Source organism: Ischnura elegans, chromosome X (assembly GCF_921293095.1).
Source record: "Ischnura elegans chromosome X, ioIscEleg1.1, whole genome shotgun sequence".
Lineage (NCBI taxonomy): Eukaryota > Metazoa > Arthropoda > Insecta > Odonata > Coenagrionidae > Ischnura > Ischnura elegans.
This window is the reverse complement of record NC_060259.1, coordinates 113,656,424-113,673,686: the sequence shown is the minus strand read 5'-3', so window position 1 is coordinate 113,673,686 and position 17,263 is coordinate 113,656,424. Positions and strand designations below refer to the sequence as shown.

The 17,263-nt window shown below is 40.5% G+C and overlaps 1 protein-coding gene across 1 annotated transcript in view; it reads left to right on the top strand.

Moving 5' to 3' along the window:
- The first annotated feature begins 5,006 nt into the window (after nucleotides 1-5,006).
- The window catches only part of LOC124170757 (inhibin beta C chain), a 131,849-nt gene continuing 119,592 nt past the window's right edge, over nucleotides 5,007-17,263 (top strand). Inside the window, exon 1 of the mRNA XM_046549696.1 lies at nucleotides 5,007-5,432. Within this exon, the coding sequence (XP_046405652.1) occupies nucleotides 5,045-5,432 (388 nt within the window). The 5' untranslated portion in view covers nucleotides 5,007-5,044. The remainder of the gene's footprint in view (nucleotides 5,433-17,263) is intronic.

Genomic DNA, 17,263 nt, shown 5'->3' with positions numbered 1-17,263 from the left:
GATTTCTCGTCAATTGGACCACGCAGAGTCAAACTGATTGGTTCTGTCAACTCACCGCAGTTAATGGATATACTTCTGGAGTGCCCGCCGTCTTGCCAATTGTAAATTACCTATTGTGTGAGAAAGACTGTTTTGACGTTTTGCCTTACAAGATCGCCTTACAAGGGACACATTAGTGAAGTTTTCAGCGAAAACATAACGATGGATGACGAAGTTTTTACGATGAGAAGCGAGTGGAGGGGTTTCCGATGCGGGCGACTGTATGATAGAGATGAAGAAGAAGCGCTGAGAATGGTGGGTGAGGAGTGGCATGGAACGCAGGGGAGGGCGAGGAAGGCAAGGCAGCGCCGTGCGTGGAGTGAAATTCGACAATCCTCATGTCGCAATGCAGAAGATAGTGATGGGATCAGTCAGGGGTAATAAGTATGGTGTTCCATGCAAACCTACTTAATCCGGTAGAAAATCATAAATAATAAAACTGATGGCATCAACTTCAGATGCCCAACGAGTGGTCATTCCACTGAGATCTCCTATTTATTTACTGCGGTTTGTACCTAGAATTATATTATGTACTCAACACGTCGTCAACTGGTACGAATTCATAGAGAAGAAAACACATGTATCTGTGTAGGTAGTCGAATCAAAGAGGTCATAATTCTGGACAACGGATGGCAAGAATATTTTTCTTCGAGGTGGCTGTTTATAACGACTAACTGCTCGATGTGTTGGCTATTAGAAAACAAAATATGCCGACAGTTATAGTTCAATTTTGTCTGCTGCCAAAGTTTATGCATTGCAAAAAGATTCACATATTTTGTTAAACATGTTGTGCGCTAAGCCATAAGGAATGTGGTTTGAAGTATAAGGTACTAGAAGAAGTTATGTGCATATTTATAGCGTAAGGGAAAAAGGCAACCCTGAATGATGATCACGTATTGTAATCTGATTATAAGAAATCGAGGAACTGGAAATTACACCGCCAACATGTTCCGGGTACTCAGATCAAAATAACTAATCTTCGCGATGCGATGTGCACACTTGCACGCAACTTGTGATGCAAGAGGATGCTGCAGAAGTACCTCGGTGAGTTTTTCTGTTGTCCCTAGCTTGGTGGGAGAGTTTTCAATAGTTAATTGATAGGTAGATATTTTTAATATAGAATTTTCATGGAGATTTGAATAGGTTTAGAAGTCTGCAGAAAGACTTATACTACCACGTTATTACTAAGTCACCTCCTTGTGTGTTTTTCCATACGGGAAAAACCTTGTAACCAATATTTTGCAGTACAGATATATTATTAATATAATTTTCAGTACAGATTTGAACCAGATAGCAATGCTACTTGTATTTATACAGAGGCAGTTAGAGCCTCCATTTTTGACAATTGTTATTCCTATTTATCGCTGTGCTTCAGCATAAATTTTAACAATTTGCGATAATTTAAAACTTTTTCCGTCTTTTTGAATCCGTGAATGTAAACAACTGGAATTAGTTATAATATTACAATTAATTGAAAAATTAATCTCAAACACGTTTTTATTTTACCTAAAAATAAGAAAATATCTCAACAAATTAAAAATTACTTTAAACATCCACGTTTTTATTCGAACTAAAAAGAAGAAAATAAACCAGCCTTCAATTGCGCAAAGTCCCACTTTTAAACTTTACAAATAAAAGACTTCATGCTCAAAACCATAAAAACTAACGTATGATGATGAATGCACATTACTCCAGTGTCAAATATAAAGCAAATGCGCATAACATTTTTGGTTTTGAACATGAAGTCTTTTAACAGTAAAATTTAAGCTTGGGCTAAGGGATTTTCTTCTTTCTAGTTCGAATAAAAAATTAGATTTTTGAATTAAAAAAAAATTAATTGTCACAATTTCTTTTTCCTTCATATCCGTCCGTATTTTCTCCAGGTATATATGGAGTCAGTACCTATTACTTATCCCATTCCATTAAGAATCTTTCCTTATTCCGTTTTTTGTGTCTTTATATCTATTCTGGTATTGCTCGCTCTGAAGTCGCATTCATTGTAGAAGTTTCCCTTTTTCCTCTCGTTTTACATATAATATTTGTCATCTTTAATTTATATCTGGGCCAGGTAAAAGAAATAAATCAAAATGGTTAATTTTTCGCTAAATTAGGAAATTAAACCAGATTATTTTGTTTTCAGAGAAGCTGAAATAGCACAGGCAGAAAAAGTTTTGACTCAACCTAGTAAAAATAAGCCTGTTTTTGGATTTAGCGCACCGAAATATATGGTACTCTATCAACAGAACTCAAAAAAACATGATAGAATCGTAAAAATGCAAGCCTGAGTTATTAGCATTAGACCCAAACAAGACGAGACAGACTGGAAACTCAAACTGCACAAATCACTTCGCTCACACGTTTCTGCCTTGAAAAAAAATACTTCACAAAATGCCATTATCTTACGCGCTCGTCCCTTGCTCCTGTCCGAATTCTCTCCAGTGCCTCGCTGCTAGGAAGGCACAGGCAGCCAGAGAACCCCACCTCGCCCTCCCCCCATGCTCTCGCAGCCCCCTAATTCACCCGCAACCCCCCCCCCCCCCCGCCACCCTTCCTCTCGCTGAGCGGATGAGTCGTTCTAGTTACCTGAACTCGCCCCTAGGGACGCCCTCTGACGGGTCGAATTTTTGTCCTTCTTATTATCATCATTATTATTATTTAATTTATGACTTTACACCTGCATATATCGTGGCTTTAAAAGTCGCATTAGACTGGTAACTTAGCTATATTTCTTTTGTTGTGTCATCTTTACCAAAAATAAAGTATTCAATTAATTACAACATGTAAAACTTAAAATTTCCAATTTATGACAATTTAGATAAAATAGACAAAAAAATGCAGTGACTTTAAATATCAGCGAAGGTTTCATTTTGATATTTCCGCATTCATCACTCAAATTAGGAAAATCGTTTAACGGGGTATAATCCCCTTTCGCCTTAAAGATATCCATTCTCAGTTGCTCAAGACATCTCAAAAATTTTTCCTTAAACATCCGAAAAGGGATATTTCAGGGTGAATCTCTGTCCCCACTTTGGTTCTGTTTAGCAATAAACCCACTGTCAACCCTGCTTAAGAAATATAAAATCGGGTATAGGTTAAATCGTAGAAATGATACCAAAATCAATCACTTCATGTTGATCGATGATCTGAGAGTGTTCGCCGAATCCAAAGAAAAACTTCAGGTATTCATCAGGTACTCACACTGACCTGAAACCGACTCTAATCAACTTCAAACCGCGAAAACGAAGTGACTGCCTCGGTGAGATCGTGAGAGAGAGGCCATATCCCAAATACGAATATTTCCGAAGGTTCACGACTGCTTCATTGACTATCTACGAAAAATCGTAGAAATTTCCTTCCTCATAGGGAATTTTTTACTTTTCTGTAGATAGAGTAAGCCATGGTTTCGCTAGTAGTGGGAGCCGCTCGCCTCCGTGACGCGCGGCGGGATTCCTCATCTCTTCCCTCACTCTCCTGTCCACTCCTTGGAGGTGTCGTCGGGCTCATATGGCGGCGGCGCCTCCTTCCTTTTTCCTACCTTGTCCTCCCCCTTCTGTGGTGCAGAGGTGAAAAGCGAGAGCTTACAGACCCTTCCCCGGGAGTGTAACCCCGCAAGGCCGCCCTGGAGTCTCGTTACCACTGCTTCATTGACTGAATGCCCACCAAATAATGTGACCAGCCGCATGACCATCAAGCAATTCGTCCATAGGTAAAATAATACCCGCCCTTCGCTGACCCTTAAAGCCCAGGGTGAAATAACTGTTTTCAGGATCAAATATGCTCTATGCGGGAAAGTTGTCAACTAGTCAGGGGCTCCGATCCGAAATCTCTCATCATCATCATCATTAGTCAAGAATCCTAAGATTGGTTTGACGCAGCTCTCCATCCGCCGCCAAAAAGTTCAAGATTTTGCGAGCATTCGGGCTGAATTTAGATGGAAGCACCGGTGGAGAAGGCCTGCTATTAGTTGTAAGCTCGTTTTGGGAATAAACACTGATAAATGTTGCATTCAAGGTTATACGGACGGAGTGAAAAGTTTATCTAAAGAATTTTATGATCTTACGATTGGTGAGAAAGATCAATAAACATTGAGCGTATGCAACCCGAGCGCCGCCCTAAATGTGTCTGCCTGGGCTGGCGCGCGCTCACACTTGGTGCGATATCCTGGGAACCAAAGGGCAGAAGTGAAATAGATTTGAGGTGATACACCAGTATAACGAGTCGCTGTAAAAAAAACAACAGAAAAGTGATAGAATAATCCGAGATAGAAACATCTTCAGTTAAATCCGAAGAATACCCAAAAATACAAAAATTTCAAGTGCGATGCGGCACGTTTTCCCGGTATCCGATTGCAATTTGCAAAATAATTAACACGAAATTCGAAATAAATTTAAGAAATTCGAAAACCGTAAAACTAAGGACCACCCTATTAATTCATGGAGGAGATTTTAGTGCAATGATATATCTTTTGCACTATTTAGATTGCTTCGTTAAAGCCTTTTGAGCGTTTTACTTGAAATCAGGCCATGTAGTAAGCAAGACAAGGAAGAAGTCTGAAGAGAAATTGATCCCCCGAGTCAATCCCTTAAATTTATCTCAAATTCACGGACGTCACTCACATTTCTTTCATCACAGCTTGTGTGTACGATGCTTCACATTTATTAAAACATATTTTTCAACTTATTTTTTTATCCACTAAGCCATGGAATTCAAAACGTGCCCTCAGTAGTTCCATGTACTATGAAACAATAATCGTCGAACACCGTTTGTAGCATAACCGTCGAACATCGTTCACGGACAATGGATTCCCTGCATCCATAGCTAAGCTTCGATGGTCCATCGATGTCAAACACCGATGGTGTCCTTTCGCCGCTACCCCCTCCCCGCGGAACACCCCTTCTGCCCTCCCGCGCCTCTTATCGGCACCTCCGCACTCGCTGACTCACCACTCTTATCTCGCGGCCGGCCGCTCCGGGTGCAAGAGGCAAGGTCCGCCAGTCCTATCGCGATGACGGCCGCGCTGCTGCCTTTCGTGGTGCTGCTCCTCTTGCACCCGTGCCGCGCACCCAGGGCCCACCACCGCCACCTCGCCGAGACGTGGTCTTCGCTGTTCGAGGCGCCGCCGCCGGATGCCGGGCCGTGCGGCGGTAGCGCGGGACGCTGTCCGCGGCCCGCGGGCGCTGACGCTCACCTTGCCGCCCTGCGCCTCGAGCTCATCAAGCAGCAGATCCTGAAGAGACTGCGGCTCAAGGAGGCTCCTAGCGTGTCGCGGGGCGTGCTGCCCGAGCCGTTGTCCAGGGGCGTGCTGATGCCAGCGCCAGCCGCGCCCGCCGCCGCGCCCGCCGACGACCACTACTACGGCCGCACGGAGCAGGTGATCCTGTTCCCCGAGAGCGGTGAGTGAGGCCCCTCGTGTTAGTGGCTGTGCGATGGAAAAAGTCAGCGCAAACTGCTGGCGTGCGCGAAAGCGGGTCGCTAAAGGCTGATTCTCGGAGATTGTGTGGGCCACTGCTCGCAACTATTCCGCTCAATTTTCATTGCTGGTGGTTGATTCCAAGGGGTTGACAACGCGGTCGAAATGATTTGATTTCAAAAGTTTGTATTTCGACGACAAGATGGGCCCTCCTGGTGGGTCGTTGGGATTGAAATTTCAAAAGAAATCAAATTCTGATCCGGTTGCAAACCACAAGGCTTCAGCGACTTGCAATGAAAACATTCGGAATAATTCCTAGTAGTGCCGAGTACACCTCTCCTGGGAATCATATACCAAACAGATAGCAGTTATGATTATTTCATCTACAATTCATGCCGCAAGCCACCTCAAATAGACGAGTTATGTGGGATCATATGACACGCATGCCGTGCAATATATATTTATATATTTAAAAAATAAAAAGAGTGCTCCGAAGGAAAATCGAATTTCTGCATCGATGCATTCGGAAATGTGCCTCATATTTTATTTTTTCCAATGCCTCTGCCCCTCTCCTGACACAGAGTTAGATTACGCTACGGGTCCGTTGATATTGAATCTATAGAAGCCTACGCAAGCATCTACTTGGGCAGAATATGAAGCATCACCACTTGCACTAACACTATCCACCGACCTCTGCTCCTTATGGACGATAATATTCCACATTCGCAGCTTAAAGTGTTCCTTTACTGTTCATGATCGTGCTATGACCAGTTCTACGTACCGAGCCATGCTGCACTTTAAGTCAATTGGCATGAGACCTACAGCATAACACAAGGGTGTGCTTGAGTTAGTTTTGAAACACAATGCAAATAATAAACCAATTAGTTCACCCTCTCCCTACATGAGAACGATAACCTGTATTCGTCGCCCAAAATGGTTGTTTTGGATGTCTCTGCTGGTGCTACAAATCGCTATTAAAGCAGTAAACTTAGCCCACTTGCCGTTATTCGACTCATCTCATCTTAAATCGCGACTTGAAGCCTGTACGTGGTGGAAGGGCTCTATATTAATAATGAAAGACACTTTGTTTCTTGCACAACTTTACAAAAATTTCTATTTTATAAATTTTATAATAGAACTTTTTGTAAGCCTGTGGAAAAAAGTCTCTTTCATTATTAATCATCTCATCTCTTGGTTCGGGTGACTTCAACCGTTACGTCTTACTGGAGGTAACCTCGCTGAAATGGTTTCTGAACCAAACGTCTCTCCGTGTCCGCTCTCTGGATGAAATGTGGCTCAATGACACGGAGGCCAAAATAAATAAATCCCACTCTGATATTATTCCAGCTGGCGCCAATTTTTATAGCGATATTATAAAAATAATAACATACGAAAAATAAAAAATCTGTAATATGTTAATAATTTATATTTTTTTAAACCTAAGTGTTAACTGACCAATTTGCTGTAAAATTCTATTTGCTTTTCGATCTAAGATTTAATAAAATTAAATAGCACGCGCCAGATGGCCATGCAATCGTAAATAAAGCAGCGAGCTCGGCAAAGTGACCCCCGGACTTACATTCCCGGAGCCACGCAAACTCGCTTGGCGAGAACCCAAAAGCAAAAAGCCCCGACAAAATTACTTTTTGGAAAGTAAATTGACAACTAATAAAAATATGAGAGAAGTAACCCTTGACAATGATTCGATTATTTTTATGGATTGCATCACGTGCAGGGCAGAAATATTAATACCGTGTGATGGTGTTTACTTCCGAATGTTTGTCACCTCCATTCGGGGCGGCGCCATTCAAACACAGTATTTGCCTGAGTCGGCGGCGACGGGCTACAGTCCCCGCCAGCCAACCAGAAGGTCGCGGGCTCGAGTACCCCCTGCGAAGGTCGCCCCTGTCAAGGACATCAACGTCAACGTTAAATTGTGAACATGTTATTAACCCCAATGCAAATTGAGGCCAACAAAGCGCTGTTTTCGTTGGTATAGTGATACATAAATAAATGAGCCGCGTCCATCATGGGGAGAGCGACCCCTTCTCTTAACAACTCTTGCGTCACCAAAACTTCTGCTTGTTCGCAAGCTCTTCAATTTCATGTTCTGGCCATGACATTGACTTACTCGCATATCGCATTATTTAAAAATATAGTGGCTATCGTCAAGAATTGGTCATTCCATTCTTTTCTTTGAAATATTTATAGTTCTTGCCAATGATAATAAACTGTGAATTTTAATTTTTTTATTATTACATGAAGTTCAAGAATTAATTATAATATGTCATGCATGTGAAATCCAGATCTATAGACAGTCAGGTCTATTCTCCATCACGAGGATGAATTCGCACGGTTATACCCAAATATGCATGGTCAAATACACATGATATTTCGCATATTGGGCGTCTTGAATATTGATTTAAGTCAATGCATGTCGATGGCATCATTTTACTTGCAATATCACATTAATAATTATTCCAATTTTTTATTTTCTTTTCCTTGGACAACATTTATAAGAACATTATTTGCACTGTTTTTTTCCAGCGGAGAGCAACTGTTTTGCATTACTCTTCTGTGGCCAACCCCTGTCATTCTCTCTCATCACCATTCTCAACATGTTCTGTAGTTTCTCATTCCATCTCCTTAGATAGCTTCCATTGTTTTTCGTCAATCTTTGGTAGAATCTTTCTCCTCATTCGTCGCTCCGTACTCTCAGGTTTTCAGAGTCAAGCCACTTACAACGAATAAAGTATTGGTTCCCATAATCATGAGACATACATTGCATATAGGAGACTGTTTCTCAACGATCATGATGCCCACCAGTCGTCAGTAATTGGAAGTATCTGTGTTTCTAAGAGAGTTGATGGGTACTTTCTGCAATGCTTGTCATGCGGACTTCAAATTTATCAGTCATGCTATTCGGTCATCGTCTTAAAAATTTAACTCTTGTTTTAAAATTGCATCCGTTAGAATTTTTCCGGTATCGAGGACTATAAATATCCTCATTATATACGTTGACAAATATTGAAGTGGATGGGAGGCAGTGAGGGAGGGGTAAAAGGGGAAGGAGATGAGGATTTGTGGATGGAATGATAGGTGTGGTCCTCACTGCAACTGAAAGCGTACAGGCATTGAACACGGACAGGGGACGCGCCGCGGACATTAATAAAATGCTGCAAGTAAACCTACCTTAAACCATAGAGTAAGTATATATAGAGAGCTCACCACACGTACAAAAATTGTATACGTTTTTGGTGTAGTTCTAGAGCAGTTAACCAGATGTCACTAGAAGAATTTTGGCAATTTTTTAAATTTGCTCGTTCCACAAGTCTAAAAATATATTCTGAATCAAAAAGGGTTGCTACGTTTAGTGGAGACATTAATTATTCAATTTTGTTTATAACAATTGTTATAAAAAATATTTTCTCGAATTTCGGCTAGTTACTTCACTTTTCCGAGTTTATATTCCTAATCCATTTTCCGGCAGACTGTTCTTAGTATAAAGTTGAAACTTGCAGGAAATGTTCATAGCACATTTCTTTCCATACTAGTAAACTTTAATTTGTTCATAACTCAGTTTCAACGTTGTTATGTGTGTTTATATATCTTTCGGACGAAAAATCTGGAATTTTGCAGGGTAAAAATCAATCGCCTGCTAACTTTCGTATCTTACGATATAGGTCCATATATGCTGCGTATGAAATTTGGACAAAACTATAAACTTATTTTTGGTGAAAGAATTGTAACTTTATCTCTATTACAAGGGGAGTTATGCATTTTTAATGGCCGCACCTCGTCAGGCTTTCCGTACTGGCCTGGGTCTACGCAGAAAGCGCCCGCCTCCTAAGGAGTTCGTTTTGCCATCAGATAGGTTGGCGAGGTGAGGGTTTTGTTTTGACGAGGAAGAGATTTTCCGTGAGGGAAGATCTTTTCGCTTCAATAGACAATATAAATCTTATTGATGGTCATCGCATCGTTGAACGATCAACATAACGAATGAAATACATTTCGCGTAGTGTGCTTCAGAACTTCAGTTAGGAAATACCTCATTTTGGTGACGTGTAAATGCTATTTACAACACCAAGTGCCAGAATATTACAATAAAAAGGGAATGCGAGATTGGATCTCTACACTGAACAACAATGCCCTGATTGCATTTCGCTAACGGTCATAGCATCTTCACCACAGTTAGTAACTAAAGCTTAAAAGTATTTGGTAATGAATTCTTAAGCGCGCAGCTGCAAACGAACACAAAGAGGCATGGATCAGCAGAAGCATTTTTGGGAATAGGGGTGGTCGGTGACCTTGATTTGTTTGCTCGCTAGCGAGATGAGTAATGCCCCATTCTGTTACCACGTCGAAAATGGAAAGGTTTCTTTCGGCTCTACCAAATTTCTACTTCGGGTCTTACGTATGAGGCCGGGGATCATCTAATGCATGTTTTTGTCTTTCCTTGAGGCCTTATTCTGATCATAGCAGTGATAATCGTCGTCTCGTCAATAACAAGACGCATTGTCGTTTGAGGAAAGTTTTGTTTTAAGCGTTAGCATTTAGTTGAGGTTCTTAAAAGTAAAACAAATAGCGGCTGCAATTGGGCCCAGGTTCACTCATTGCTTAAATTCTTGCCTCATTATATGAATGAATCCCTTCTCCCAGGGGCCGAAAAACTAAATATGTAAAAATACATTTTACGCGGTGAGCATTTATCAATGAATCATTTAGCAATATTGAATGGAGTATTTTTGGCATATTCCGATTGTAAGTTGTTGCGGCACTAGAAAAATATGGCGATTCAAAACTATCCGCCCTCCCCTTTTTCGGAATTGCACCTCCTATTATGCAGTTTTGTGAATCGAAACTGCAAGCAAAATTTGCTTCGTAGGCCTCATGGGGAATCCTAATCCGTAGGCTAAAATATGTTATCGCGTTAGAATCTTGAGTTATCCATTCATTAATTGTTATAAAACATTTGATTCTAGGTATATTAGATATTGATTGCTTTTCGTACACAATTTAACAATCCAAAACCTATTTTTTTGTCTTTGATAACAAGTTATTCATTTAAATACAGATTTCCAACACTAATACAGGATTTGTTATAATCATGCAACACAAGGTTGGTTCGAAGATTTTCGCGGCGTTGATCAGATTATCTCTGCATTCTCTTCAGTGATGTGTTTATAGAAGGTTAAAAAACTTCCATCTGATGTAAAAACATTTCGACGGAGTCGACGTACAAGTAGCCCTCCGGCGCGAGAATGTAGGAAAACAAAATTGTGCGATATATATAATTATATTACCTTTGCTAATCCAAGTACATCTCACCGTATGAAAGTTAATCACAACCAAGTTGATTTTGATCAATCAATTAGAAGGTAAACGAAGAAGATTTGATTATTTCCAAAGCAGAAAAAAGGAACAGTGTGCTAATCCGTAATAAGGTATAATGCATCGCCAAATGTGATGATGTGTTGGATGATACCTCATTCGTGATTCCCCCCGTGATCCAACGGATAGATTCCAAAAAAGTGTTAAAAAAGCTTTATCTTCCTGCTTTAATTTATAAATTAGCCACTAAATTAAATATCATCTTTAGGCAATTGCCTGGTTTTTCACCAAAATATAATATTAACAGCCCCATCATTTTGCCACAGAAACTTCAACACCTCATACGTTACCATCCAACTCCAAGCTAGTTTCTTTTGACGTAAAAAATCTATTTACTTCTGTACCTGTACAAACAACTTTGTTACTTATGAGAGACTTACTGAGAGACCACAACATTAAAAACAGTGTGTCTTGTGAACTTCATTGTCTAATGGAACAGCATGCCAGCCAAAATAATTTTTTGTACAGTAAGAATATTTATCACCAAACAGACGGCCTTGCAATATGGTCCCCCCTTTCACCTGTAATAGGCGAAATATTTACGGACAATTCAGAACGCCAATTATTTGATTCGGGAATTCTATCTTATCCAACATCTTCTAATACCGTTATGTTGACTACATCATTTGCCGCTGGACCGGAAGTGTCAGACAATTAGATAATTTTCTGAATCTTTTAAATCCTCGACATCCTAATATTAACTTCGTAGTAGAAATAGAATCCAAAAAGCAACTAAACTTTCTCAATCTCTCCATATCCATAGTTGGTGACAAACATGAATTTGGTGTATACAGAAACCCTTGCTATAGTGATACAATCATTCCGAGTTACTGATGCCATCCAACCTCCCAAAAGTTATCCTCCTTTCATTCTATGTTACATAGATTGATCTATCAATCCGGCATTTACAAAGTTAATTGTGAATCATTCAACTTGTGTTTCATTGGTCAAACAGGCAGAAGTTTTATTATCAGAATGAAAGAACATGGGAAATTGGGATGAAACGTCACTCTCGCCAAACATTTGGTACAGACTTTTCATTCTTGTCATTGTCAACCAGAATTTTCTCCACCCTTTCAGTAAGGTCACAAGGCTTGATGATTTAAAGCAATTTGAAATAGTACAAATTTATACAAATATTCTTATTAGATATTAGATGTTCCCGTGGACATACCCCGTTAAGACGGTCAAAGGCTCCGCTCCGCGGCGTCATAAAACGACTGTTTTCGCAGTAGAATCCTGGGGGTGTGGGATCGGAGAGTTAAAAAGGTATGAGTCTCAGCTAGTATCTGTCTGGTAGGTCTTTTTGTATGATTCCCGGTAAAACATGTCACTTTTTCGAAGGTTGAACGCTTTTAATAGAAGCATGGTCTTCGATCGTATCCAAAGAAAACGAAATGAAATTCAATGAAACGTGCACTCACCTCGGCTAAAATACCTGGACTGTTTTCACCATAGACCATTTGAGAACCGGTGTCTTGAAGAAAAACATAAAAACGGTGAATGCTGTGCGTTAAAACCCATACAATTTCAATAACCTAACCGCGTCGCGGCTAATCCAACTGCCGACGCGCGCATACGAACCCTGCCGCGCGATCGATAAATCAATGTAATTTTCGGCGTCGCAAACTTATTCCCAAGATAACTGCATAAATACCTCAAAAAATCTTCAAAGAATGATCTCATATAAGTTACTTCGCGTGACTTTGCCGAAAAATCATTTGAAACTCTACCGCAATGTAGAACTTTGTCGCAAAACAGTATCCGCCATTTTGTAACTGCACGGTAAGAATTTATCGATGATATTCTTAAAGATTACGGAAAATTAAAGTAAGAAAACCATGCCAACAGATTATGTGGTTTTTTATTCTGCATGAATCCACCTACAACTTCCTTCACCTTCTACTTACTTTGGAAGATTTTCAGAGAAAATTGAAGACGGGCGTTTTTATGGAACGTTGCTCACGTATAAGCCTGTGTATATCAGAATCGGGTAGGATCTTTGTAAAATTAAGTGCATATCCTTAAATTTCAATCAGTTTTGAGTATACCTTCGAAGTTTCAAGTTTATAACTAAAAAAAAGTCATTTTGTAATTTTGTCCGGATTTTTCCGAATTCCGCCCACTGTGCGATATCCCACGGTCAAATTTGCATCAAAATTTGATGCAACTAACGCGCTCCCTGTTCCACGGTCAAAATTTCATCCAACTGGCTTTTCGAACTATCATTTGTACAAAACTCCGTTGTGTCAAAATGTATAGGGCAGGTTCTAAATTTTCATCCAATAGGATGAAACCTACCATTCACAGGGCCCTTGACAAAAAAGCATCGCCAAGCGCTGACACAGAGGCCACATAGGTTAAGCCGGTGTCCCACGGTCAAATTTGCATCAAAATTTTTGTCCAAAAAGGTTTGATGCAAATTGCAAATATTTTGATGCAACTGGACAGGGGTGTCCCACGATGCATATAATTTGGACGAAAAGGAAAAAGACGATATTTATGTAAACAAATTTGGAAGCTTATGGAAGTGAAGGATTCTTTCTTTTTTAGCAGGCGAAATTGTCTGAACAGGCCTCTTGAACATTAAAGAGGCGAAAAAAAGAAAACAGAAGGAATGCTGAACTTGGCCTTGGCTGGAAAGGGGGTATGAAAGCGTTGGAATAAGCATGCTAAACATGATGGAGAAGGAGTTGGTCGCCGATGTTCCCGTATATTATCGATAATAATTTACGATGAGTGAGGATATTTGCATGTCCCTTAACAGCAAGGTTGAGGGCAGAATAAAACGGCAGGATACAAACGTAAGGCAGTTTATTCCCGCGGTGAAAATATTATTAATAATTAGATGGATATTGTGGTTGAGAAGATGTTATGAATAGTGCTGTAAACGTGCATTTAAATCACATTTTTCCTCTCCTAATCTAGCAGTTGCTAAAATAAGGTCCTTATCCTATAATAATAGTGATAGAAACGGGCAGCTGTAGTGTTTCACAGGAATAATCGTCATTTCATATTTGTCATTTCTCCAGCTGCTCGCTCGCTCGGATTGCATGCCCGACACAAAGATAACCTGTAGAATTCGGTCTCGATACCTTAAGTAAATCTTTTATTATTTCCAAAACATCCCTCCTTGTATTGCGATTCTAAATATCGCTTCATTCTTATTAAAGATCAACTCATTATTACGTATTTCCTAGTTGAGAGTTTCCATCGCCTATCGAGACCAATTTTTGCTCATTTTTACTGTTAAGACCACACCAGGCGATGAAATAGACGATCACGAACGTATAAATATATTTGAAATAATGTTTTGTGAATTCACTTTGCGGTATGGTGACATTATAAATTCAAAACTAAACCATTTAGTATGCAATAAAGTACTAATGAAAAAACTCAACCGGTTACGAAATTTTCAGGTCTTTATCTAGAGGTTTACGATAACGCTAAAGCCCTTAAAAGATGGAAACCGGTTGGGTTTTTAATACATACTGTGTGGATTACAACATAGTTTGCAAATGAGCATTTTAATTAATAAAAATATATATTATGGACACAGAAATAAACTTGGATGAAATAAATAAATGAATTGTACCAGATGATGGGTCTGTGAGCCGAAACGCATCGTACGCATTAAAATGTTGTGGAAAATTGCTACCAGCTTGTATTTAAATAAATGTGGAATCTTTTGTATATTTATTCGCATGTTGTTGTTCGATTACTTTTACGTTTTATATATCCTTTATTTCTGAAATAAGAATCTCCAAACCAACAATTCCTATTATCATAAATGTTTCTCCGCATATATATTTATAGGGCCCGGGACCCACCGAAAATTCCCTTTCTCTCCTGCTTGACTTTCGGAGAGCAATCTTTGAGGTGCATGAGACAGTTTAAACACTTATTTACAGCTGCATGTTGTAAAACTGTTTTCAGTTGGAATGAGGAAAGCCAAGCATAGGGAAGATTCGTGGCAGACGCAGCTCACCAGGCGAGAAAAAAATCCCCTATAGGACCCAGCCTATTGCCCAACCTTCTCTCAGCCAGCGTCTTCCCTTTCTTCGATGCGAGGGAGACTGTGAGGCAGAGTTCGGGAGAGAGGAAGAGGGGAGGGCGGGAAGGAAAGGGGAGAAGCTGGGAAACTTGAAACCTGACTCTCTCGCCCCTAGCTCGTCACACCAGGGGCCATCTATCGGCTGTTTGAGAATTAAAACAGTCGATACGATTTCCTCCTATGCCGTGAGCCCTCTAGAATATACTTACACACACATATATATATATGCCTACCGATTTTCCCCTCCACTACTTGTACTTCCACCAACATCATCTACCTTCTTCATTGTAATTTCTGCCCTGCTTTCTATATTGGCCTATGCACTACCCCTCTCAATCTCAGAATTAACAATCATCGCGCCTCCTGTTGTCCATCTTCCCCCCACTCCTCTCTACCAGTTCCTACACATTGTCTTTCACATGATTCCATTTTCAATCATTGCTACAAAGTATCCATTATTGCCTCCCTCCCTCCCACCGACTCCGCCCTCAACCTCCACACCCTCGAATTGGCGTGCATTTGGCACTTTCAAGCCAATAGCTTTCCGGGTCTGAACGTTGCATCCTAACCCCTATTCCTAACTCCCCCTCCCCATACACCTCTCCCCTTACCCCTCTTTTCCCTTTTCCAACCCTCTCCTTTCCTCACCATTCATTCTTCAGCTGACGAAGAAGCCTGAAGTGCTTCGATAGCTTCAAGTTTATTTATTCAATGTGAGTGTTTCTTTTTTGTGTCTCTGTGTGTATCGACATTAACTTAAACTATTTATATTACGTGCCACGTGCATTTCGGATTTTCCAATACATTGTATATATATATATATATATATATATATATATATATATATATATATATATATATATATATATATATTATTACACAATATATATACACAATGTTTTGGAAAATATGATATGCACGTGGCACGTAATATAAATAGTTCAAGTTAATATCGATAAACACAGAGACACAAAAAAGAAACACTCACATTGAATAAATAAACTCGTCGAAGCTATCGAAGCACTTCAGGCTTCTTCGTCAGCTGAAGTATGAATGGTGAGGAAAGGAGAGGGTTGGAAGAGGGAGACGCGGGGTAAGGGGAGAGGTGTATGGGGAGGGGGAGTTAGGAATAGGGGTTAGGATGCGACGTTCAGACCTGGAAAGCTATTGGCTTGAAAGTGCCAAATGCAAGCCAATTCGAGGGTGTGGAGGTTGAGGGCGGAGTCGGTGGGAGGGAGGGAGGCAATAATGGATACTTTGTAGCATTGATTGAAAATGGAATCATGTGAAAGACAATGTGTAGGAACTGGTAGAGAGGAGTGGGGGGAAGATGGACAACAGGAGGCGCGATGATTGTTAATTCTGAGATTGAGAGGGGTAGTGCATTGGCCAATATAGAAAGCAGGGCAGAAATTACAGTGAAGAAGGTAAATGATGTTGGTGGAAGTACAAGTAGTGGAGGGGAAAATCGGTAGGAATTTAAGCTTGGGGAGAAAAGAGGCAGGGGGTGGAGAGAATATCTTGCAGGTTTTACACCTGGGACGATTGCAAGGTGAGGGTGTGGAGATAGTGACTGACTGCGACTTTTGGAGAGGGCGGGTGGCTTTAAATATGGTGTTTAAATTCGGCGGTCTCTTAAATGTTATCCGAGGAGTGGAAGGGAAAATCTGAGAGGTGGACTTGTGTTTGGAAAGGATGGGGTACAGGTCCTTCAATATATTTTGTAGCAAATGAGCACCAGGAAAGTAGGTTGTGAGCAGAGAAGGAGAGCAATATTTGTCTGCGCGGGGTTTATTGTGAGTAGCCGGTTTTTTTCTTATTTTGTTCAACAAGAGTTTTTCGGGGTAGCCGCGGTGAAGAAGAGAGGTGTGGAGTTTGGAGAGGAATTTTTGAAGGTCTTCGGGGTTATTACAGATTCTGTGTCCCCGGACAGAGAGGGAATAAGGGATGGAACGTTTGGTGTGTGGTGGATGGCAACTGCTGTAGTGAAGGTATTGTTGTTTGTTCGTAGCTTTGATGTGAACCGATGTTTTGAATTTGTTATTATCTGAAAGGTGTATGTCCACATCTAAGTAGGTGATATTGGTTTTGGAGATGGAAGAGGTGAAAGAGACTGAGGCAGAAGCGTTAAGTGAAGAAACAAAGGTATTGAGAGAGTCGATGTCATGAGGCCAGAGAATGAAAATGTCATCTATGTATCTGAGCCAAAGAAGAGGTTTTAGAGGGTAATCAGTGAGGAAATTTTCTTCAAACAGGCCAAGGAAAAGATTTGCATAAGAAGGGCTAAACCTACTTCCCATGGCGCAGCCAGATATTTGCAGATAGTAGTTATTGTTAAAAGAGAAGGCATTGTGGGTGAGAATGAAATG